This window comes from Anabrus simplex, chromosome 8 (assembly GCF_040414725.1).
Source record: "Anabrus simplex isolate iqAnaSimp1 chromosome 8, ASM4041472v1, whole genome shotgun sequence".
In the NCBI taxonomy this organism is placed as follows: Eukaryota; Metazoa; Arthropoda; class Insecta; order Orthoptera; family Tettigoniidae; genus Anabrus; species Anabrus simplex.
This window is the reverse complement of record NC_090272.1, coordinates 188670241-188696686: the sequence shown is the minus strand read 5'-3', so window position 1 is coordinate 188696686 and position 26446 is coordinate 188670241. Positions and strand designations below refer to the sequence as shown.

Below are 26446 nucleotides of genomic sequence, written 5' to 3'. Positions count from 1 at the left end.
TCGACCGTGTGCCTGCTACATTGTCAGCGTAAAAGCAATATTTCAAACTGGGCAGTGACAAGCGCACGCTGACAGTTAAGCTGAACTGTAGTGATTCACTAGCTGCACCATGTCTTTGAAATGCCCATACTACATTCTACGTCATAACGTCATACTATATAAAAGGTCATGAACTGGGGAAATGTTCTTGGCGAAATCGAAAGATTTTTGGTAACTTTACCCGCTTTGGGTGGGATGGTAAAATACATCCACGGCGTGCCCTGTTCTTGGTAAGAGGCGACTGAAAGGGGTAACCCCGGAGACTCTCATTTGGTGACCAAGGAGCCCCAACTTCAGTCTGGCAATGCTTCCACCCACTTTGGCAAGATCCTCTCTTTCACTTTTACCGAGCCAGCTGACTGTGCGGTTCGACCCTTGTAGCCGTTAGTTTGCATTCGTACGATGATAGGTTCGAACATCATGCCAATCAATCAATCAATCAATCAATCAATCAATCAATCAATCAATCAATCAATCAATCAATTAAATGTTATTTGCTTTACGTCCCACTATCTACTTTTAGTTTTTCGGAGATGCCAAGGTGCCGGAATTTTATCAAGTAGGAGTTCCTTTACGTGCCAGTAAATCTACCGACACAAGGTTGACGTATTTGAGCACCTTCAAATACTGCCGGACTGAGCCAGGATCGAACCTGCCAAGTTGGGGTCAGAAGGCCAGCACCTGAACCGTCTGAGCCACCCAGTTCAGCTAGTTCAGAATATTTGATACTGAAAAACCAAAGGCGAAGTTCAAAAACTAGAGAAGAAAGAAACTTGTGGAGGATCCTCGGACTGGAACAGGAAAGACGGGGAAAAATGAAGACCCACAAGAAAGCGGAGAACACATATATCGCCGGGTCGAGTAGCTCAGGGGGTAGATCGCTGGGCTTCTGAGTTTAAGTTGGTGGGTTCGATCTCAGCTCAGCACGGTGGTATTTGAATCTTCTCAAATACACACAGACATCTAAAATGACCCAAGTGGGACAAAATTCTGGCACATCGGCGTCTCTGAAACCCGCAAAAGTAGTTGGTGGGAAGCAAAATCAATAACACTATTTTAAACAGTTAAGATTACAGACACAGTATACGAGTTTTGTGGACACCTCTTCAAATTGAGTCAATGTACGTTGACAAAGAAAATCTTGAATTACAACACAAAACTGAAGGCGATTGATTGAGAAAATAAGAAAAGACAGGAAGAAATTTGGCGGATCAGTCCAAAAGAGATTTAGCGTAGACAACTGTTTCGAATAAAGGTTGACGACTTTAAAGGGATTCCAGGAAAGGCCGTGTACAAGAGCTAAGATCATCTGGTCGGATGAAAGGAGGAACCTCAGTGAAGGAATACTAACCAGCAGTCGGCAGTAGGTTTAGCTCGAAATAATAATAATAATAATAATAATAATAATAATAATAATAATAATAATAATAATAATAATAATAATAATCGGACCCGTGGTGTAGGGATAGCGTGCTTTCCTTTTATCCATCGAAGTCGATTTCCGGCCAAGTCCGGGATTTTTACCTGTGTGCGAAGGCTGGTTCAAGGTCCACTCAGCCTACGTGATTACAGTTGAGGAGCTACCTGACGATGAGATAGCGGCTCCGGTCTGGAATACCAAGAATAACGGCCGAGAGAATTCGTCGTGCTGCCCGCGTGACACCTCGTAATCTGCGGGCCTCTTCGGGCTGAGTAGTGGTCGCACGTTAGGACAATGGCTCCTCGGGACCGATAGCGCCGGGGGATTTATATTTATTTTATAATAAGAGTACGGTTCCTTGACTGAATGTTCAGAGAATCCCACGTTCGATGCCCGCCCGGGTCGAGGATTTTAATCGTGTCTGATTAATTCCTGACTCGGGGATTGGGTTTTATCTACCCCAACACATCCCACCTCATAAGTATACTACCCTACCGAATATCACAGGAAGATCCAATAGTTATATTATCGTACATTCCTCCATATAGGGTTGGTGTCAGAAAGCGACACCGTCCACCCGCGGTGTGGAAAAAGCGGTGGTAGAATAATAATAATAATAACAATAATAATAATTAGAGGAAGATGTTTTTACAATTTTACGATTTTATTTACGTCGCACCGACACAGATAGGTCTTATGGCGACGATGGGATAGGAAAGGGCTAGGAGTGGGAAAGAAGCGGCCGTGGACTTTGACTATCTCCCGGATGCAAGCTCACAGCTGCGCGCTCCTAACCGCACGGCCAACTCGCCCGGTAAATATGAAATGGAGATTTCCTCAGCGAGTAAATGTATTCTAGATGTTCACAGAGTTCATGACAATAAGTCTCCTTACTTTCATATTTCCTGTGTGAACTTCATGTCTGTTTAATGAATATTGAATTTTCACGACCGCATTGTAATCGAAACCGACTTTCAACCTATTAGGTCGTGTTACGTACATTTAGTACGTGTTGAAGAGATGTTAAGTACAGAACAAAAATGGCCAACCAGACACCAGTGGGATCCGAACCCACAACCTCCCGATTTCGCGTCGGTTGCTCTAATAGGTTGAAAGTCGGTTTCGATTTCATGTCTGTTTGTCTGTTAGGTCATCAACCCTGCGGCTGGTTGAATCCTCAAATAACACCACCGAAAGTTATGCAGTTACGGGGAAACCACAGCAACCGATGTTGACGCCAAATGAGACGGACCAGGCAAGAAGAGGAGTGAGGTAGTTGGCTATTGCTTTCCTCACTGGGCGAGAAAGTGCTATTGCAGCAAGGCTAACCCTACGAGCAACACCTGTCATAACAAGCACACTAGTGATGCTCCGCATGTCATTATTCGGCACCACTCACACCACAACAATTTCCATATTGTCACAGCCATGGATGAGACTGGGACTACAGTGGAAGCTACAATTTGCTCTGGCCTGTGCCAAGACAGATGCACAAGTACTGCATTCATCACGAAATTGCAACAAGCGGAGTGAACTCCCCAGGACAATTAATTATTTTTCTTTTCCGATACCGATAGCAATGACGACGCCTAGGGCGTCTACTATTTCCACGCCTTTCTTGCCGACAATCAATTTCATATTTATCCTATATTTAAAGCGGAGTGTTTAGTTATGTTGTTGAACTTTCCCTCAAAACAGCGTTGATCAGTTGTCAGTACATGCATTCTGAGACATACCTCATTAATGTTTTTAGGATAGTCGACTCTGCAGTAGGCTATATGCAAGATAGTGATTGGCGACAGGTATTGCACATACGTTTTTTTACAAAGCCTGCGAACCAAAAATGCAAATTAAAGTTCTGGAAACCCCAAGTGTGCGGGGGCGGTAGATCCTCTACCTGCCTAAGAGACGACTAAAAGAGGAATTAAGGGCTCTCTCATCTTGGGAGCGTGGGTTGGCGACCACGCTTCCCCTAGCTGAGCCTGGCACTGCTTCTGCTTACTACAGTCAGGTTCCCCATTTTCATCTTTTCCATCCGACCACCCTAGGTCAACTCTTGAAGTGTTCCAATCGCGACTTTTTTTTTGTTTTTGTTTTACGTCGCACCGACACAGATGTCTTATGGCGACGATGGGATAGGCAAGGCCCAGGAATGGGAAGGAAGTGGCCGTGGCCTTAATTAAGGTACAGCCTCAGCATTTGCCTGGTGTGAAAATGGGAAACCACGGAAAACCATCTTCAGGGCTGCCTACAGTGGAGCTCGAACCCACTATCTTCCGAATGCAAGCTCACAGCTGTGTGTCCCCAACCGCACGGGCAACTCGTTCGGTGAACGCGACGATATTAAAGATTACAAGTCCTAGGGAGTCTTTATCTTAACGTCCTTCGTAGCCCTTCCCGCCCTTTTTGACGCTACCTTAATTCTTCGAACGGACAGGCCTTTTAATTTTCCATTTCTGATTTATGTTGAGAGAGGATGGTTGTCCAGCAGCAGCTCCTCTAAAATCTATAACCACTACTAAGTTTAGCAAGAGAACATCAAATTATTAGCCTCAGATAAATCCTCAAAGAAATAGCACGAATTCACAATATTTAACTCTTCAAAAATAGGAACGACCCACAATGATTAAATTCAAAGCCCTCAGCCTACTGGAGAGACTGAACTTCCTGTGGGACGATTCATTCCGGAAATTCGAATTCTCGAAAAGTGCAACTTGATAATCAATCAGCCACGACACATAGCGATCATGTATCATAACTTGAAAACACCTATGACATATAACAGTAAAGGAACTAGCAGTAAATCACAAACTGACAGCCACTACTGGTTTTCGCAACAATTACATTACGATGAAAATGCAGATCACAACAAATCAAGCAAATACCACAAGGGCCATATTTTAAAATCACGAATTGTATAAGATTGTTTTGTAATGTTACCAAATGCAAGCCGGTAGGATAATACTCAAAAGTTTAAACAAAACAAAGCAACATGGCCACGTTGAAGGCGAACATCCCACATCAGAAAACCATGCAATTTGGAATTTAAAAAACAACAGCAACAAAAACATACATACCAGGAAAGCAATAACGTGTACAGCTGAAATACTGAATGCCAAAAGCTGGATCGTTTGCATTAAAGGGAATTATATTTACTACCAGGGGATAAATTAAGGAGATACAGATTCTCGGAATTGTACTCAAACTTAACTTACAACAGCATAAATTCTAATGTACGAAATTATAATCTTTGTCAGCATTCAAGCAATGCCTAATCACTCCCAATGACCACGCATTTGAATAGCGATGGTGGTACAAAATCTAATGTCTAGATCTTGCACGACCGAAATCTCATTCATTATTCATTTTGGGCGCAAGTTTATAAGCTAGAATTGATCCAAAGGTGGAGAGATACGTTTAACTGCCTGTATTAATTTCCTAGAAAATAAAATATAAACCTACATATATTTTATTAATGCAACATTAGTAAACCAAGACCTTGAATCGTAATCTCGATCATCACATTAATTATCCGTTAATCCTGCTACTCATCAACACTGTTTATAATATTCCCATCATACTACGGTATCTAATCTCATACAATATCAATATTTTCCCGTACACGATATAAAAATAAATATATGCATATTTCTAAAACACACAACATGCTCTGTTAAAAAATGCAGTACGTGCGTTGGCATGCAGCAAAGCAAGATTCCTTACCTCGATCTATCGGAGAAGAACTCGAACTTGGACTTCTTTTTACCAACTCCAGCACTGGAACCGCCGCTGTGGACAGGAGAGACACTGGGTTCGGAGGCGGACGCCGGTGGCGATGACGATCCGGTGGAGGATGACAAGGAACCAGTACGGCCCCTCACTTCCCCGCCCCCAATCAGCTGTGCCTCAGTATGGGACCGTCCATTCTGCTGCTGCTGACCCTGACCGTTACTGTTGGGATGATAGGCGGGGTGGGCAGAGATGGCCAACGTCGGTTTCGTGTTCTGTTTGTTGCGCTTCTTCTTCTTTTTACTGTCACCATTTTCCTCTGCTCGACCGCCTCCAACTACCCCGTTACTTGGTGGGGGTGCGACCCAATCCAGATCTTTCTTTAAATGACCGCGACCACACAAACAACCGCACGCTTTGAATGCTAGATCGTAACCTTTCTTGGTCCACAAATTCTGGTGGCGTTGCCTCTCAGACCAAGATCTGGCGCGACCGCAAGACTTGAGATAAGTGAGAACAGTTTGTTCCCATGCATCAAAACATTCTCTATGCATGTACTGACCAACAGAGCAATGATCATTATTGCACGTCACTTTGACAACATCTCGAAGGTCATCCAAGTGGATGAGGGGATCTGAACAGCCATTGTTGCCAGAGGCATTGTTGGACGCCCGTAAACAGTCACCCGTAGGGACGCAACAGCGTGTCACGTTAGCGTCATGGTTCTCTATGGTCTCCGGATCGATACCGAGACCTTGAACTTCAGCGCCACCGCCTGTAGCGTGCCCATGACCGTGATGGTTGTTATTACGCCGAGGTGCCATTCTCGAACGCTATTAAAACGTGTGGATCATAGAACAAAATACTAAAACAGCCTCACCACCTTTCTCACTAAGTTCAGCTACTGTACAAACGTATTAATTTTAGAACATGTCTCAGTCAGTTATTCTCTTAAGATACGCTATGTATTATTAAAGGGGACAGTCTTCGGCCTCTTCTTCCCCTTCTGCTGTTACTATGATCATTCAGCCACTTTAAAATCTCCTTACAACTCATTCACAAAGTATCTTTACTCAAAAACTGACTTTAAAATCTGATCAGTCGGTCAGATCAGCAATATCGGTCTGCCAGCAACAATAAAGGCAACCGAAGTATTTCAGACTATTTAGAAATTACGAAAACTACAACAGTTACTGAAATATGATGCGTACTATCACTTTCGCTCTGTCTGTAAACACTGACGTTGAAAACAATATAACTGTCTGTCCTTGTTTACGGCAAGCGACACTACCTTCTTATCTTCTTCAGAGCTTCAGAATAACGCTATGATATGGTGTTAGCAGAGTGCTAAGTATTCTGGATATAAAAGCGAAATTCCAAAACAAAGGTTATCAGCAAAAGTACATACCATACGCTTCCTTTCGACTCCACAACACGACTACAACAACGAGCGGCAGGACGCGTTATTCGGCGCACTGCTAGAGGGAGGGGTCAGCTTAGTTCCATGTTTGGCCGCATAGGTAGCGTGCGAGGAGCGGCAGAGGCCTGCGCCTTTCTCGACATCTCATTGGTTAACGTAGGAGGTGGGGGACCACACCATAACAAAACATGTGTCACGTGCTTAACCTAGAAAATTACTGGCTACGAAATTTTCGCTTTCAATATACGTACGTTAGTTAGTAGTGTTTCCCTCTCTTTGGTCCGGCTTGGCGATGTCATTGACTCGACAGGTTCGCCACCGCCCTAAAATACATTTCATAGCTGCTGCACTTGTGTAATGGCTACAAAAATGTGACAGCTGCCCTATCAAGGTCAAACTAACAAAACATTGATTACGACGCAAAAGCGTGTTATCGATCTGCTTTCTTTTTCTCCCTTCCTGAATAATTTACGGCTGAGGAAGCTGGGTATAGTTGAGTAAATGCACGACACTCTGCACTTACAAGTTCTCGTGTTCACAACCAGGGGTAACTCCTTATTTTTTTTTTTTTTTTTTGAGATAAGCAACGTCACATCGGAATCGGGAGGACCTTCCGGCATACTCTTAACTAATTATATAGTCTGCCTCCTTGGTTGAATGGCCAATGTAGTGATCTTCGTGTCAGTAGGCACGGGATTCGATTCCCGGTCGGGTATATATGTGTGCGATTTTAGCCGCATCTGGTAAATTCTCTAGCTTGGGGACCGAGTGTTCGTGTTCGTTTTAATATACATTTTCATTTTTGTACAACACATCACACTACCGACCTCAACACAAACACGCAATGGTCAATACATCCCTCCACATAGGGTTGGCGTAAGGAGTGGCATCCAGCCTTGAACTACAGTAGTCTGAAACTACACACTGCTGACCCCAAGTAGTTGGGAACAGGGTTAGGTATAATAATAATAATAATAATAATACCGAGCTCGATAGCTGCAGTCGCTTAAGTGCGGCCAGTATCCAGTATTCGGGAGATAGTAGGTTCGAACCCCACTGTCGGCAGCCCTGAAAATTTTTTTCCGTGGTTTCCCATTTTCACACCACGCAAATGCAGAGGCTGTACCTTAATGAAGGCCACGGCCGCTTCCTTCCCACTCCTCGCCCTTTCCTGTCCCATCGTCGCCATAAGACCTATCTGTGTCGGTGTGACGTAAAGCAACTAGCATAATAATAATAATAATAATAATAATAATACTAATAATAATAATAATACCGGGTTGAGTGACTCATAGGATTAGGGCTTTGACTTTCTGAGCCCTAGTTGGGATTTTCGATTCTGTCTCAGGCCGGTGGTAATTTGAACGTGCTGGAATACGTTAGACTCGTATCGATAGATTTATCGGCACAAAAAGATTGCTGCGGAACAAAATTCTGGCATATCAGTGTCTCTGAAAATAAAAAAATAGTTAGTGGGGCTTAAAACCATAATATTAATAATAATAATAATAATAATAATAATAATAATAATAATAATAATCACTACTGATCTGCATTTAGGGCAGTCGCCCAGGTGGCAGATTCCCTATCTGTTGTTTTCCTAGCCTTTTCTTAAATGATTGCAAAGAAACTGGAAATTTATTGAACATCTCCCTTGGTAAGTTATTCCAATCCCTAACTCCCCTTCCTATAAACGAATATTTGCCCCAATTTGTCCTCTTGAATTGCAACTTCATCTTCATATAGTGATCTTTCCTACTTTTAAAGACACCATCCAAACTTATTCGTCTACTGATGTCCTCCCACGCCATCTCTCCACTGACAGCTCGGAACATACCACTTAGTCGAGCAGCTCGTCTCCTTTCAACCAAGTCATCCCAGCCCAAACTTTGCAACATTTTTGTAACGCTACTCTTGTCGGAAATCGCCCAGAACAAATCGAGCTGCTTTTCTTTGGATTTTTTCCAGTTACTGAATCAAGTAATCCTGGTACGGGTCCCATACACTGGAACCATACTCAAGTTGAGGTCTCACCAGAGACAAATATGCTCTCTCCTTTACATCCTTACTACAACCCCTAAACACCCTCATAACCATGTGCAGAGATCTGTACCCCTTATTTACAATCATATTAATGTGATTACCCCAATGAAGATCTTTCCTTATATTTATATCTAGGTATTTACAATGATCCCCAAAGGGAACTTTCACCCCACCCATCAACGCAGTAATTAAAACTGAGAGGACTTGTCCTATTTGTAAAACTCACAACCTGACTTTTATCCCCATTTATCATCATACCATTGCCTACTGTCGATCTCACAACATGATCGAGGTCACGTTGCAGTTGCTCACAATCTTGTAACTTATTTATTACTCTGTACAGAATAACATCATCTGCGAAAAGCCTTGTCTCTAATTCCACTTCTTTACACATATCATTGATATATATAAGAAAACATAAAGGTCCAATAATACTGCCTTGAGGAATTCCCCTCTTAATTTTTACAGGGACAGATAAAGCTTCACCTACTCTAATTCTCTGAGTTCTATTTTCTAGAAACAGAGCCACCCATTCAGTCACTCTTTTGTCAAGTCCAATTGCACTTATTTTGGCCAGTAGTTTCCCATGATCTACCCTATCAGATGCCTTAGAAAAGTCAATCGCAATACAGTCCAACTGACCTCCTGAATCCAGGATATCTGCTATATCTTGCTGGAATCCTACAAGTTGGGCTTTAGTCGAATAACCTTTCCTAAACCCAAACTGCCTTCTGTCAAACCAATTATTAATTTTGCAAACATGTCTTATATAATCAGAAAGAATGTTTTCCCAAAGCTTACATACAATGCATGTCAAACTGACTGGCCTGTAATTTTCAGCTTTATGCCTATCACCCTTTCCTTTACATACAGGGGCTACTATAGCAACTCTCCATTCATTTGGTAAAGTTCCTTCATGCAAACAAAAATCAAACAAGTGCTTCAGATATGGTACTATATCCCAACCCATTGTCTTTATTATATCCCCCGAAACCTTATCAATTCCAGCAGCTTTTCTAGTTTTCAACTTTTGTATCTTACTGTAAATGTCATTGCTGTCATAGGTAAATTTTAATACTTCTTTAGTATTAGTCACCTCCTCTATCTGGACATTATCCTTGTAACCAATAATCTTTACATACTGCTGACTGAATACTTCTGCCTTTTGAAGATCCTCACATACACACTCCCCTTGTTCATTAATTATTCCTGGAATGTCCTTCTTGGAACCTGTTTCTGCCTTAAAGTACCTATACATACTCTTCCATTTTTCACTAAAATTAGTGTGGCCACCAATTATGCTTGCCATCATGTTATCCTTAGCTGACTTCTTTGCTAGATTCAATTTCCTAGTAAGTTCCTTCAATTTCTCCTTACTTCCACAGCCATTTCTAACTCTATTTCTTTCCAACCTGCACCCCCTTCTTAGTCTCTTTACTTCCCTGTTATAATATAGTGGATCTTTACCATTCCTTACCACCTTTAAAGGTACAAACCTATTTTCACATTCCTCAACAATTGCTTTAAACCCATCCCAGAGTCTGTTTACATTTTTATTTACCGTTTTCCACCGATCATAGTTGCTTATTAAAAACTTCCTCATGCCTGTTTTATCAGCCATATGGTACTGCCTAACAGTCCTAATTTTAATCTCTTCCTTTCTTTCACATTTATTTTTAATTACCACAAAAATAGCTTCGTGATCACTAATACCATCTATTACTTCGGTTTCTCTATAGAGCTCATTTGGTTTTACCAGCACCACATCCAGAATATTCTTCCCTCTAGTTGGTTCCATCACTTTCTGAATCAGGTGCCCTTCCCATATTAACTTATTTGCCATTTGCCTGTCGTTCGCATTACCTTCCCAATAGACATTTGGTAAATTGAGATCACCCGCTACGATCACGTTCCTTTCCTTATCGTTTCTCACATAGCTGATTATCTTATCAAACAATTCTGAATCAGCATCTGGGCTACCCTTTCCTGGTCTGTACACTCCAAAGACATCTAGTTGCCTATTATCTTTAGAAATGAGCCTTACTCCTATAATTTCGTGCTTGTCATCTTTAACTTTTTCGTAGCTTACAAATTCTTCTTTCACGAGAATGAATACTCCCCCTCCTACATTTCCTATCCTATCTCTACGATACACCCTCCAGTTCTGTGAGAAAATTTCTGCATCCATTATATCATTTCTCAGCCATGATTCAACTCATATTACAATATCTGGTAAGTATATATCTGTTAAATTACTTAATTCTATTCCTTTCTTTACAATACTTCTACAGTTGAGCACTAACAGTTGTATGTCATCCCTACTTGATTTCCAGTTCCCTGTTCCCTTAACACCGCTTCCTAGCGCACCCCGTTTCCCTGAATGTACCTCCCTATAACCCTTCTAAACAAATTTCCTAACTTATATGTACCACTGCGGTTTAAGTGAAGGCCATCTGAGACCGAGCAGTTTGCTGCCTTTCCTGTCCCATCACCGCAATAAGACCTACCTGTTTCGGTGATACGTAAAGCAGATTGTAAATAATAATAATAATAATAATAATAATAATAATAATAATAATAATAATAATAATAATAATAATAATAATAATAATAATAATAATAATTTCGTGCGGCTATTTGTGAGCTCAGGCGGCAGCGGGCTGGCCTCTCACCGCTGGGTTCCCTGGTTCAAATCACGGTCACTCCATGTGAGATTTGTGCTGGACAAAGCGGAGGCGGTACAGGTTTTTCTCCGGGTACTCCGGTTTTTCCTGTCATATTTCATTCCAGCAACACTCTCAAATATGATTTATTTTCATCTGTCATTCATTAATCATTGCCCCCAGAGGAGTGCGACAGGCCTCGACAGCCGGCACAATTCCTATCCTCGCCGCTAGATGGGGGCTTCATTCATTCTATTCCTGACCCGGTCGAATGACTGGAAACAGACTGTGGATTTTCAATTTCGTGTGGCTATTTCTAGCCGAGTACAGCCCTTGTAAGGCAGACCCTCCGATGAGGGTGGGAGGCATCTGCCATGTGTAGGTAACTGCGTGTTATTGTGGTGGAGGATAGTGTTATGTGTGGTGTATGAGTTGCAGGGATGTTGAGGACAGCACAAACACCCAGCCCCCGAGCCATTGGAATTAACCAATGAAGGTTAAAATCCTCGAACCGACCGGGAATCGAACCCCGGACCCTCTGGACCAAAGGCCAGTACGCTAACCATTTAATAATAATAATAATAATAATAATAATAATAATAATAATAATAATAATACGGGACTGTTTTACGATTATGAAGCTGCCCGGGGGCTCCGCTGTGTAGGTGGCCACCATTTCCTTATAGCTTTTTCAATACTGTACAGAAACAAAATATAGTTTCAATGCTGGGATCGGTTAAAACATTATATAAGGTTTAATTTCTAAAATGAAATTACTATAATGAATTAAGAAACACAATGGCTATGTCGCTATTAAATTACCTATCAAATGACAGCTGCTCAGCCTGGAGGCCTGCAGATCGCGAGGTGACGTGTGGTTAGCGCGACGAATCCTCTCGGCAGTTACTCTTGGCTTTCTAGACCTGGACTGCTATCTCACCATCAGACAGCTCCTCAATTGTTCTCCAGCACGCTAAGTGAGCCATCGAACCAGCTTTCAGTCTCAGGTTGAAATCAACTTGGCCGGCAATCGAACCGGGGCCTTCCGGGTAATGGCTTGGTACCCCTAGACTGCTGGGCCTACAGTACTACTACTGCTCCTAGTAATAATAATAATAATAATAATAATAATAATAATAATAATAATAATAATAATAAGATCTAGTAGTAGAATTATAAGAAGAAGAAGAACACGGAGTGGGCTGGGCTGTATCCCCTTCACGACCGTAGGTCTTTGTGCATGACGCCCATCTGGTCGCCTAGCAACACGAATGGTAGAGTCCAAGCATGCACTCCGTATTATTCCGTAGCAGTCGGCGCTCGCGCGCGTGTGTGTGTGTGCGCGTCGAAACCTTGTAGGCTAGCTTCTGCCCTAATTTTCCTAAGTCTATCACAGTGGTACCTTTATAGCGCACGAAAGAATCTCTATTCAATGATACATACACAATAATATTATTGGTTTACATCCTACTAACTATTTTTGGAGACGCCGATGTGCCAGAATTTTGTCACGAAGGAATTCTTTTACGTGCCAGTAAATCTACCGACACGGGGCTGATGCACTTGAGCTCCTTCAAATACCACCGGATTGAGTCAGGATCGCTGTTAATTTGAGCTCAGAAGGCCAAAGTTTTTGTTTTAGAAGTCGCTTTACGTCACCCCTATACAGATAGGTCTTATGGCGACAATGGGACAGGAAAGGGCTAGGAGTGGGAAGGAAGCGGCCGTGGCCTTAATTAAGGTACAGCCTCAGCATGTGCCTGGTGGGAAAATGGGGAAACCACGGAAGGCCATCTTCAGGGTTGCCGACGGTGACCAACTCCCGAATCTGAGCTACTCAGCGTGACTGATATGATGGGTTGGAATTTCCATTCAGACGTCGATATGAAGCAAATTACGAAATTCTCTCATTTTCTATCCTGTATAATATTGTCCCTAAGATTCGTCGGGACAACTGTTGCGGTACCATCACGTCGGGCTCAGAGGTAACTTCCTAACGGTACCCCACATTGAACCCATGACCTTTGGACCTTAAAGAGTTCAACATGGCGGATCGGAATTTGATTTTTCGACGGACAAATTGCTATTTGGCTTATAACTTTTTGTTTATTTTGTTTATAAAGTCACTCTACCTTAATTTAAGTCATGGTGACTTCTCTCCCATTCCTAACGCTTTCCTATACCTTTCACGTCATAATACCTCTCTGAGTCGGTGCGACGTAAAGCAAATAGTAAAAATAAAAGAAAATATTGTATTGCTTTTGAGATGATATGGCCTTTTTTTCTGAAACAATGGAGGAAGTAAGGTAGCAAGTCCTTGAACTAGAGAAACAAGCAGCTAAAATAGGTCTTCACAAGCCCTTCGAAAAAACCAACATCATGACAAACAACAAACACCTCAATGTCCAAGAACAATTGAAATAGTAAACGAATTCAAATATCGCCGAGAATGGATTAGTTGGAATGCTGTGGAATGCAAAGTAATGGAATCCAGGAAAAATAAACTTGAACTGGCCCTGCAAGTAACAACAGATTTACAATTATGCATGGACACATTGCTTACAAAAATATTGTCTTGAAATTGTCTCATGATACATCTGAATAGTCAACCTCAACAAAGAATAAAACAGTCTATACAAATGCTGTGGTCGACATGCGCGCTTTCTACTGGGATATAACAGTCTCCCACGCTTATTTTGAAGAAGAGAATTTGGTGATCATTTAAGTAACATAGTCCTTAAGGTACTGCGGTGGACGGCGTGTCCTATAGCAAGGTAAAACCCGCCCCAGAATCTACATCAAATCTCTCGGGTATTCCTTCTATAAGAACTGTAGCGTAAAATTTCTTCGCATGTGGATAGTCTTGATATTGAAAAATGTCTGTTATATGGCTAACACCAAATGTTTGAGTAATACCTTCTTCCTGAAGAAAATGAGAGTCGATTTTGGAATTCCTTCTCGTTGCTAACAAAGTACGTATGCACACTTTCTTAATGTGGCCGAGTTTTCTACATGAACTGCATTTCAGATTGTTAAAATCAGTCCTACAGTCCTTCGCTAGATGATTGTCTCTACCACAACGTAAACACATATTTTGAATTCCCAATTCCTTGTAGTCAATTTTTGATCTGGACTTGTTTGCTGGTGTTGCTTGGCTTTGATCACCGTGAGATGCGTCCTGCCTTGATTTGTGATTGATTTTTTTTTAACAGAATCATTATAAGTATCCTTGTATACAGCTGATGGTGATAGTTCCTTCCTGTCTAACTTACATGCTTCAAGAGCGATAGATTTTGTTACAATTTCGATAAATTCTTGAACATTTGCCTGGAGTAATTGTTCACGAATTGAACTGTCATAAATTCCCCTGATGAATTGTGCTCTTAGAAATACATCTGCAATGCTTACCTTATATTCACATGCAGAATTGAAGTCGCAGCCAATTGTAGCACGCCTTAATGTAGCCACATAGTCAGCAATAGGTTGGTTTTCAAGCTGGTACCGAATTAAGTAGCATCTGAGCGGCGTATTTCTTATTGGTGAACACATTTTTCAATTGTAGATAGTTTTCAAAACGTTGCCGGTAATTTCGAAAGTTCGCTGCTTGTGGGTTGAAACATTCGAAGGGTGGAATTAGAAACGTATTCGAATTAATAATAGGTTGAGTAGGTTGAACTGGTGCTTGACTTCTCAGTTGATCTAAGAGTGCCTGTTGATTGGCATTCATTGCCGCCAAAAATAGCCTAAACTGGTCTGCATCCATGTAGGAATGTTTCAGTTATGTCTCACACAAAATTAATTGAATGTTAGGAATATGATATTTACGTAGTCGAGGTTATATCTGTGGCTTCGTTCTAAAAGGGCCAATGTCATTTTTTAAAATCAAAATTGAGATATTAACTGATACAAATGCGTTTTATCCTGGCTTGCAACATGTTAAAAAGGCCAATGTCTCTGTTAAGTACTAAACAAACACTTAACATTTAATTAAATAAGCCCTTGCCAATAATGTTAGATTACCAGTAAAGATTAGAGACCTGGCAATTTTTAAAGAATACGATAGAAAATATTAGCTACGAGGTGTTCTGTGGTCAGCACGACGAATCCTCTCGGCCGTTATTCTTGGCTTTCTAGACCGGGGCCGCTATCTCACCGTCAGATAGCTCCTCAGTTCTAATCACGTAGGCTGAGTGGACCTCGAACCAGCCCTCAGGCCCAGGTAAAAATCCCTGAACTGGCCGGGAATCGAACCCGGGGCCTCCGGATGAGTGGCAGGCACGCTACCCCTACACCACGGGGCCGGCTGAACAAAGAGTGCATTAAAATATAGCGTGCTATACGGAATGAAAGTTTCGCTCTTAGTTTAAGAGAGCAGCTTATCTAAATAATAAAAAATATATTTAATCCGTTTACCCTCCAGGGTTCATTTTAACCCCGGACTCAGTGAGGGACCAGCGGTAGTGGCCTGGAGGGTCAGACATTTGGTAGGGGATACAACTGGAATGAAGGAACAGTACCTCGCCCAGGTGACCTCACCTGCTGTGCTGAACAGGGGCCTTGTGGGGGATGGGAAGATTGGAATGGATAGGCAAGGAAGAGGGAAGGAAGCGGCCGTGACCGTAAGTTAGATACCATCCCGGCATTTGCCAGGAAGAGAAGTGGGAAACCGCGGAAAACCACTTCGAGGATGGTTGCGGTGGGAATCGAACTCCCTCTACTCAGTTGACATCCCGAGGCTGAGAAGTCGCCGTTCCAGTCCTCGTACCACTTTTCAAATTTCGTGGCAGAGCTGAGTATCGAACCCGGTCTTCAGGGGGTAGCAGCTAATCACACTAACCACTACACCACAGACGCGGACACATAATGAAGAAACCGTACAATATTTTATGTAACTACTTTACGGTGATGTTAAAATGTCGCCCGCTTTCAGCCGTTATAGAAATCCCTTTTTTTTTTTTTTTTTTTTTTTTTTTTTTTTTCTAAGTCCATTTTTCCCCGTCCGGGGGCAATTTCACTCAATCTGGCAACATTGGCTCGGTGCAGCGGTTCGAAGCGTACTGAATAATTCGAGATCACAGGTTCGCGGCGCAGCTCCCCACGCGGCCTCATGACTTCAGCGCGATAAGTTTATCTGTGAAGCATGTAGTCCAATGACCGACCTGTGCAATGGTACACTTACAGTAAACGAACTGCTTACTCTTGAAGAGTAGTTGCCACGCACCTGAGAACAAACTGTCACAGTGTTCACTTTTCGAATAGGAGTGGCTGAGTACCGAGGATGTTTGTTACACTGCCAACATATCTGAAGTCTTTAAAAGCTGTACCTTTCACATGTATGCGGATGACTTACAAGCTTACTTCCACTTTTGTTCCACTAACGCATCTCCTTGTATAACGCATTTTAACCATGACATCTCTCGATTGATCGAATGGAGTGCAAATCATAACCTCCAATTAAATGTGGCTAAGACCCAGCTTATTTGCAGAGATTACACAAAACTCCTGAAAACTGTTGACCTCAAATCCCTCCCAGCAATAAAAATTCTAGAGACAGATATTCATTATAGTGACACCGTTAAAATTATAGGTCTAATTTTCGACAGAACCTTATCCTGGTCTGATCATACGTCAAATGTAATCCGAAAAGTTGTGTCATCCATGCATATTTTGAAACGTAACGTGTCATGTACACCACCTTTCATGCGAAAACTACTTGTTCAAAGTCTTATGTTTCCAATAATTGACTATGGTACAGTCGTATACAACGACTTATCTGAAACTTTGAACATAAAACTACAGACGGTACAAAACGCATGTGTCCGTTACGTTACAAATGCCAGGAGTGATGAACACATAACACCCTATTACATACAGCTACAATGGTTGAAACTCCATGAACGTCGGGAAATCTCAGTAGCTGTTGCTACGCAGAAAATTCTCAAACTGAAGACACCATCCTACCTTTATAATGCATTTAAACCTATGGAGTCGGTACATAACAGAGATTATAGGTTTACAAAAACCACCCTTCAAATTCCCCTTCATCGTACCACTAAATTTAACAAATCCTTTGTTTGCACTGCATCACGTATCTTTAACGTTTTTAATCTTCACTGTTTTGCAAATAACACCAACTGTACCCAACTAAAGCAGTTCTTAACATCTATCTTTCTGGAGGAGTACGCAAGAGGCTGAGATCAGGCATGTATATTTCGAAGAAAATTGTTTCTCTGCTTTAGCTTTATATTCTTTAGATCCATGTAGTCCAAAATAACAGAAGGGCTTAATGATTTATTTTCTTACTTATTATATAATGTATGTCTTAATCTTACTGGATTTGGTATCTGTATTTTCACTTTTTTTAAGTTTCATGTTTAGTTTAATACCTTAATATTATAAAAATGTAGTTAGTGTGTTCATAAACCTATATTGTATTATAAGAAGACGCTACATAAAGGGGCTTTTCAGCCTCAGTGGCATGTAAATCATGATCAATAAATTCAAATTCAAACCGCAACGGAAACACGCAATAATTATCACATCTCTCTATGTGGGGTTGGCGTCAGGAAGGGCATCCGATCGTAAAACAGGGCAACATCCACATGTGCTACACATTTCGCACCCGCGACCCGACAGATGGAAGAAAAGCGGTAGGAAAAGAAGAAGAATAAGAACAAGAAGAACTGAGGATGTTTGCTGCGCAATTCGGATCACGTAGCTGTGAAGTTGCATTCCGGGGATGGAGGGTTCGAACCCCACCGTGGACAGCCCTGAAGATGGTTTTCCGCATGTTACCGTGGTTTGGTGGATCAGCAGAGGTGAAAGAAGGCGCTGGGATGAATAGGTCTCAATCTACGAAATTAAAATTAATTTAAAATTTAAGAAGGTTATATTTTCTTTTCAAGATCAAGAAATAACAAACATAACAGGTACTTAGTAGCCTAGCAACAAATTACAGTTGTTACAGGATTTGGGCTCCGAGAGCCAGACACACAATTCTTGAGCAATTAGCCCAACCTTAGCCAAATACCAGGTTTGACAAAGGGGCAGAAAACCCTAATCATGCCCAGGAGCACTTGCTCCCTATTACTCAGTAAAGCCTGCTCGAGGCACACATAAACCAACATTAAGAAAGAGCAACCCGCTCTCAAAGTTCAAGCCCATCAAAGGCCACACCAAACTCCACATTCAAGCTGTCCTCCAAGTACAACAACACAGGGGTAAAAATACCCAACCTACTGAGGCCTATTCAGTGAAGAAACCGGACAATTACATGGCCTCCAAAATACCAAGTTGAGAGGAGGCGAAACTGCACTCCTAATACATTTCTTTAAAACCTATTTGGCACTAGGCCGCTTAAGCAAGGGCTAATCCCATACTACGGAGGTGACACGATAGAAAAATGTTATGACATTACGAGTAGAAGAGAAACTGTTATAAAAACGTAGTCACCTCAAAACAAAATGAATGGGAGCTCGAGAGGATTAGGCACTCTCTATCCCAATTTGAAGTTAAAGAGGCAGAATTTATACCAAGAGTCTTTTACATTTTAGAGGAAGGTCACATGGTAAAAAGTATCGAACCTGCCCCGAGAGTTAAACTGCTGAGCTAGCAAGAAAAGAAGTTATTAAAAGGCCATTACCTTATTGATGAACCGCTGCCCGAAGAAAGAGGCGCTTCCCGCCCCCTGCTACATAATTTACACAATGATGGATGTTACTGAAGTGGCCCGGAGACCCGAAAATCAGCAGTTTATATACCCTCGTGGAACATTCGAGACCTTTCATGAATGATAACACCCGCCCACAAGCTTTTTGTTGTACGGCCAAAAGATTACATGTCAAAACAGGAGAAGAAAACCAGGATTGGTGGAAAATTAATTACAGAAATTTACGATTGGCCAATTTCAAAACTGGCGGAAAGAACGGATTAACATTGCCAACTTAAACAAGGGCTGAAATAAATTTAATAAAGAACAAACTTATAAATGCTTAAAAAAACAGGGTTCCTTCACTTCGCACTAGGGTGCACAATAGTAGTTCTTAAGTAGTGTCATCTATAAGAGAATTTTCACACTTCTTGTGCTACAGAGAAAACAAAAATGAATCGAAACTGACACAGTTCAGAACACTTCAAAATATATAGTAATGACATCTTCTGATAGACTTTAGAATCAACATGGTTGTTAGAGTTCAGGCTTCCTCCAGTAGAGGAGTTTCAACTGGCGCAAAGTTTGAATTAGCGGAGCGGAGGTGTACAGCCCGGTACACCGCACTTTCCCATTTTGAGCTGCACCTTAGTTAAGCCGCCTCTGTGATGTAGTAATTAGTGCGATTAGCTGCCACCCCCGGAGGTCCGGGTTTGATTCCCGGCTCTGCCACGAAATTTGAAAAGTGGTACGAGGGCTGGAACGGGGTCCACTCAGACTCGGGAGGTCAACTGAGTAGAGAGAGAGAGAGAGAGAGAGAGAGAGGGTTCGATTCCCTTCTCAGCCATCCTCGAAGTGGTTTTCCGTGGTTTCCCCCAGGCAAATGCCGGGATGGTACCTAACTTCAGGCCACGGCCGCTTCCTTCACTCTTCCTTGTCTACCCCTTCCACTCTTCCAATCTTCCCATCCCCCAACAAGGCCCCTGTTCAGCATAGCAGATGAGGCCGCCTGAGAGAAGTACGGTCCTCTTTCCCAGTTGTATCCCCGGACCCAATGTCTCACGCTCCCAGGACACTGCCCTTAAGGCGGTAGAGGTGGGGCCCCTTACTGTGTCCGAGGGAAAAACCAACCCTGGAGGGTAAACGGATTAAGAAAGAAAGAAAGACCTTACTTAATGACACGACCGCTACCTTTCCCATCCTTGCACCCGCGAAAGCCTTCCACGTGTTAGTTTAACCATTTTCTTTCCTTTGGCAGTACGACCTTGACATGCCTTGGCCTACCAAGCGATCGCTGCTCAGCCCGTAGGGTTGCAGATTACGAATCCTCTCGTACGTTACACTTTTTTTTTCTCATCGGGCCGCCACCTCACTGCCAGAGAGCTCCTGAACTGTAATCACTTAGGTTGAGTGGATTGAGTGGATCTCGATCCTCCCTTCAGATAAAGGTAAACATCCCTGTTTTGGTCCGGAATCGAACCCAGTGCCTCAGGCACGCTACCCATGTACCGCGGAGCCAGCAGCTTAACCACTACCATATACAGGGTTATTCAGCTCGTGAACGGGTAAAGATTTTGACATTCCGTTTCCACTTTCTGTAATGGTACCATGGGGCTCATAATCTGAGTTACAGTACTTTTTCATCGCCCAAATATCTTTTAAGATAATGGTATTAACTTTGTTTTCGTACATGTAACTGCACTGTTTTCTGCACATAGTCTTAAACCTACAAATATTACAAATTCAGCATCTTGATTATTTTTAAAATCGGACAAGTACTTCTCGAGAAAGGTTGGCGGGTGCAGAGTGGGTCTCGATCCACAATTGGCCATGGCTGGTTCGTGGTCGAACAGCTCTGTACTCCGACCGGCCAACCGAGCAGAGGAGGGGTGGCCGCGGCTCTACCGTAGCTCTATACCCGGCTCACCCACATATCCATTGAGACGCGTGGTCTGTCTCTCTCTCCTTCTCCGCACATCTCCCTCACCGTAACAAATCTCCCGAACTGAGAGACGGCGTCACCGTCTAAAAGGCCCGCCTCCCCCTCCGGGGAGGAATGAAAAGATTATACTGTATTAGTTTATAAAATTCGCCTGTGTTCTGCGATAAGAGGATGCCACCGAACCTTAAAGGAAAGCTCTACATATCGGTGGTGAGGCCTGCACTGACTTATACATTGAAATGCTGGACATTCTGTGAATACCACAAGAGTCGTCTAAATGTCATGGAGATGAAGATGCTCAGAATGTTAGCAGGAGTTTAGAAGAAGGGTCACATCCGAAATGAGCGCTCCACGTTACACGTAAAGAAGACGGTAGTGAAGAAGTTTCAGTACGAGCGGGTAGCGTGGTTTGAGAAGTTTAAAGAACAAGAAGAAAGCTTATGGGCTTTTAAAGAGAAACCTCTTCGCATACTCAAGTTCACTCATCAACTATCAATCTACGCGTTCTTTAACTCATCGCTCAACTTCACAACGCGTTCTTGTTTCTAGCGATGTACTCATCGCAGTTCCATCGCTTCAATCGATCTCAGTCACCACCAGTCATTAGATAGAAAGGACTAGTGATGGAGGTTGTGATATGATATATTGTCGCTAAAAAAACTTACTAAAGGTTCTTCCGATTAAAATTAAAAAAAATCTACAGATATGATAGTGACGATCTACTAATTACAGATCGTCAAAGGCAGTACAGAGAAAAAACTGATCAATGGAAATATTCGAAGACAGGTAAACAATTGATAAGGAATCTGCCACCTGAGCAACAATCCTAATTGCAGATCAATGATTGATTGATTGATTGATTGATTGAATAGTGACTTTTCTCACATGATTCTTTTGGGAAGTTCAGTAGAGGTTCAAATATATGGAAAGCCTATGCATTTATTCGGCATAATAGAACTACCGGTAACATTCTTAGTGAACTAACCAATAATCCCATGGCAGAACAACCCTGAAGGACCTTGGCTTACTAAGTTACCGCTGCTCAGCCCGAAGGCCTGCAGATTACGAGGTGTCGTGCTGTTAGCACGACGAATCCTTTCGGACGTTCGGCTTTCTAGACCGGGGCCGCTATTTTACCGTCAGATAGCTTTTCAACTGTAATCATGTAGGCTGAGCGGACATTGAATCACCCCCCCACCCCCAGAACCAGGTAAAAATCCTTGACCTGGCCGGGAATGGACCCCGGGGCCACCGCTTAAGAGGTAGGCATGCTACCCCTGCACTGCGGGGCCGGTGAACTAACGAATTATCCTCTATTGTAAGCCATTTTAGTATAATACGGACATCTGACCAACCATTTACATTCGATTTTCAATATATCGTTTTATATTCCAGCGATTCATACAAGATACAAGTCAGCGTAAAATTTGCAAAGAGGTTAAAAACACTCCTCCCTAAGTCTAAGTAGCCAAAAGAGCCCTTAACCTTCAGCTGCGGCGGAGACAAAGAAGAAGAAGAAGAAGACTTAGGAACAGCTTTGCCCAACACATGAGGAGAAAACAACGATTTTGCAACACCACTGACGCTGAAACACAAGCAGCTGTCATCCACTAAATGTAACACTGGAGGATCTCCAGGAGCAGCTCCACGTCATCAACTAAGTCTGTCTGTCTGTCTGTCTGTCTGTCTGTCTGTCTGTCTGTCTGTCTGTCTGTCTGTCTGTCTGTCTGTCTGTACACGCATCACGAGAAAATGGCTGAAGATATTTTAATGAAAATCGGTATATAAAGTCGGAGGATGAGCCACTACAATCTAGACTATAAATAATTTTATTCACGCCGAGTGAAATGATGGTTTAGGGGAAGGCCTGAAATTTAATTCTCAAATATCTATATTATCAGTGGTCCTATCGATAAATACTACATAACTAAAGTTGTATAGAATTAAATTTCCGATCATTTATGCCTTATACATTTTTACCGTACCGGCTATGATAAAACAGATATTCATGAGTTTGTATTTTTCTCGCGAAGTCCATATCAACGCCGAGCCACGAGAAAATGGGTTGACAGAATTTAATGAAAATCGGTATATAGAGTTGGGGAATAAGAAACTACATTCTAAGCTATAAACAATTTTATTCACTCTGGATGAAATTGTAGTTTAGGGGAAGGCACCTAAAATTTAATTTTTAAATACCTATGTTATTGATCCTACCGAAAAGTACTACCTAACAAAAGTTATAAAGAATACAATTTCCGATAATTTATGTTTTATTAAGTTTTACCGTACCGACTATGATAAGGGTGGTATTTCCGAGTCGGAAGAAAACTAAATGTGAAGGCCTGCAATATCGAAAACGCAAAACATTGATCAAAAATAACATCACATTGACCATTGTTTGTTGTGATGTTCTTTGTCTCTTATGCCGCCACTCGACTCCGATAGATGGGATTACTACTGCGTACCGAGTATAACAGCCTGACTGAATACTGGCGGGAAATAGCTGGGGAGTCAGAAAACATTCTTCTTTAGCATGCCATTCCTCTGGTCTATACATTTACTGATACTGCTGGTACGTAACACACTGGTTCATAATAATATCCCAGCTATTCGATCCCCATTCTGACGCGCTGTTTTGAATGAGCAGTGTGCACACTTAAGTCAGAGGCTCACTTAGTAGTAGTAGTAGCAGTAGTAGTAGTATGACCTGGTCTAGAATTTCAATTTAGACCTATTCCAAATTATAGCTCCACAATTCACTAAATAACTCAAAATTCAAACCTGAAAAGAACCGTTTCTTAAGAAAAGCCTTTTCCTTTTCACTTTTATTGAATTCTACATTCATTTTATTCCAGATTAGCAGTGAAGAGGGGGTTTCTCCTCTGGCTTGGAGGAAAAAATTGCCTCCAAGTCAGGTAGTTTCTTCCGCCGCCAGCGTAGTGAATTGAGATTTTCCGATTCATCGGGTACTCCTAGGAAACAGATTAGTACAAGGGCATAGTTTTTACCACGGGACTCTCTACTATTCGACCCCCCCTCCCCCGCCGAAAAAAGACGAAGAGTGTTCACGGATCACGGCTATCTGCGGCTTGGTCATTCCAGCTCTGGAACTTTGGACTCTTAGATCGGCAGCGTGTTCGTTAAAAGTGAGAAAATGTGTGTTTTTTCATTTGATAGAGTATTTCATATGAAATCATTGCTTTTAATCGCGCCATTCCTACTGACGTCATTTTAGTTGGGAAAACTACTAAGACAGTATTTCTGAGGATGTAAAAAGGCAGGTTGGAGAGTGAGTGTCTGCCATTATAATGAAAACTCCCCAACCTGATTGTGACTGATGGTGGGCAAGCGGGCCTACCATTACAATAAAAATCCCCCTAACCCAGTCTTCGTATAAGAAAATAGGTTTGGTGACTTCCCCGTCGCGTTTCTAAGGTAACTTTAAGAGCTATGCAATTTAATACAATCTTACTCACAACGTGTACACTACCTAACCTAGAATTCTGTATAGCCTACAATGTAGAATTCCGTAGCGAAGTAGTAAATAAATAAATGACAGGACTGTGAGCGACTGCAAGAAAAGATCTCGACAATGTTGTGAGACGGACAGCAGACAATGGTAACGGGATGAAAAGTGAGGTTGTTAGTTTCAGCAAGAGAAAAAGTCCTCTCATGTTTTAATTACTCTGTTGATGGGATGAATGTACATCATGGGGATCACTGTAAGTAAGTATTCATGTGTTAATATAAGGAAGTCACTAGAGCTAAGAATTTTAGGTGCTGCATCTTAATAATTATTTACAATTAAAATATTCGAATAGACTTGTCTTACAAAGAAAACATGAGATAAACAAATCTATGTTTTGGTTGCATCTTTTTGCACCTTTTCACAATGCCAGCACCTTTTTGTACCTTTCCTCAATGCCAGCACAAATTTGCTCCTTTTCAGAATGCCAGAACTATTTTACACCTTTTCTCAATGCCAGCACCTTTTCGCACCTTTTCTCAATGCCAGCACCATTTTGCACTTTTCACAATACCAGCACCTTTTTGCACCTTTTCACAATACCAGCACCTTTTTGCACCTTTCTACAATGCCAGCACATTTTGTACCTTTACACAATGCCAGCACCTTTTTGCACTTTTTCACAATGCAAGCACCTTTTTGCACCTTTTCTCAACTCCAGCACATTTTTGCACCTTTTCTCAATGCCAGCACGTTCCTTGCACTTAACTCAATGTCAGCAGGGTTTAGCTCTCTCTCCTTTCCCATCTAATGTTTTTACTTCTTTGCCGCGTTTTAATCCCATAAAACCGAGCAAGCTGGCCGTGCGGTTAGGGGCGCTCAGCTGTAAGCTTGCATTCGGAAGATAGTGGGTTCGAATTCCACTGTCAGCAGCCCTTAAGTTGGTTTTCCGTGGTTTCCTATTTTCACACCAGGCAAATGCTGGGACTGTACCTTATTTAAGGCCACGGCCTCTTCCTTCTCACTCCTAGCCCTTTCCTGTCTTATCGTCGCCGTATGACATAACTGTCTTGGTGCGACGTAAAGCAACTTTAAAAAATCCCATAAAAGTCTAACAAAGTAAACCAAACGTCTGTGGCTTAATCTACTGTTCTCCGGTTGACTGTTTTATAAATGGACAAATCTCCTACTTTCGTTTTGCTCTTGTCAAAATTTACAGTTTCCAGGTTGGTATCACATTACTTTTGCTTCAGCGCACACATGTTAGGCGAAAACTTTCAGATTAATTTGAGACTCAACGAACTTCCATTAGTCAAAAGGTCCACAAATCAGTTTGCGTTTTATCGCACTGCAGTTAGGTGAAAGCTTTTGAAATGAAGTCCGGCTCCATGGCTAAATGGTTAGCGCGCTGGCCTTTGGCCACAGGGGTCCTTGGTTCGATTTCCGGCAGTGTCGGGAATTTTCACCATCATTGGTTAATTTCTCTGGCACGCGGACTGGGTGTATGTGTCGTCTTCATCATGATGCGCAGGTCGCTTAAGGACGTCACATCGAAAGACCTGCACCTGGCGAGCCGAACGTCCTCGGACACTCCCGGCACTAAAAGCCATACGCCATTTTGAACTGAAAGAAAAGGGAGAAGGTAAAGTCAAATTGACCGATTAACAGTCTCACCAATCAGTATCACTGACTGTTGTAGTGGGGAATGAATTTAAATTGCTGTAATTTTTGAGTCCTGTCTATGTCGGTGCGACGTAAAGTAAACTGTAAAATAATAAAAAATAATTGTAGGCTACTTGGGGACTGTTTTTAGCAGCCTTTTTAATACATGTGCGAATTTGTGTCCTAATTGGTTTTGGTATAGTTTGTAATGAATACCGGTAATTACATTTTAAATTAGCACCTTTTTTCGCACTTTTTAAAACAGTTATTCCACCTAAACTTTCTAGCTCCACTAATAACGTTAACGAGGCAGCAAATAAAGATTACATATCTCTTCATAAAATATGGTTATGAGGGTATTTAGGAGTTGTAGTAAGGATGTAAAGGAGAGGGCGTATTGTTCCCGTCCAC

General features: G+C 42.1%; 1 protein-coding gene across 1 annotated transcript in view; it reads right to left on the bottom strand.

Annotated features, from left to right (window-relative positions):
- The window catches only part of heca (headcase), a 530564-nt gene extending 523951 nt beyond the window's left edge, over positions 1-6613 (bottom strand). Inside the window, exon 1 of the mRNA XM_067153093.2 lies at positions 5183-6613. Within this exon, the coding sequence (XP_067009194.1) occupies positions 5183-6012 (830 nt within the window). The 5' untranslated portion in view covers positions 6013-6613. The remainder of the gene's footprint in view (positions 1-5182) is intronic.
- Positions 6614-26446: the final 19833 nt, after the last annotated feature.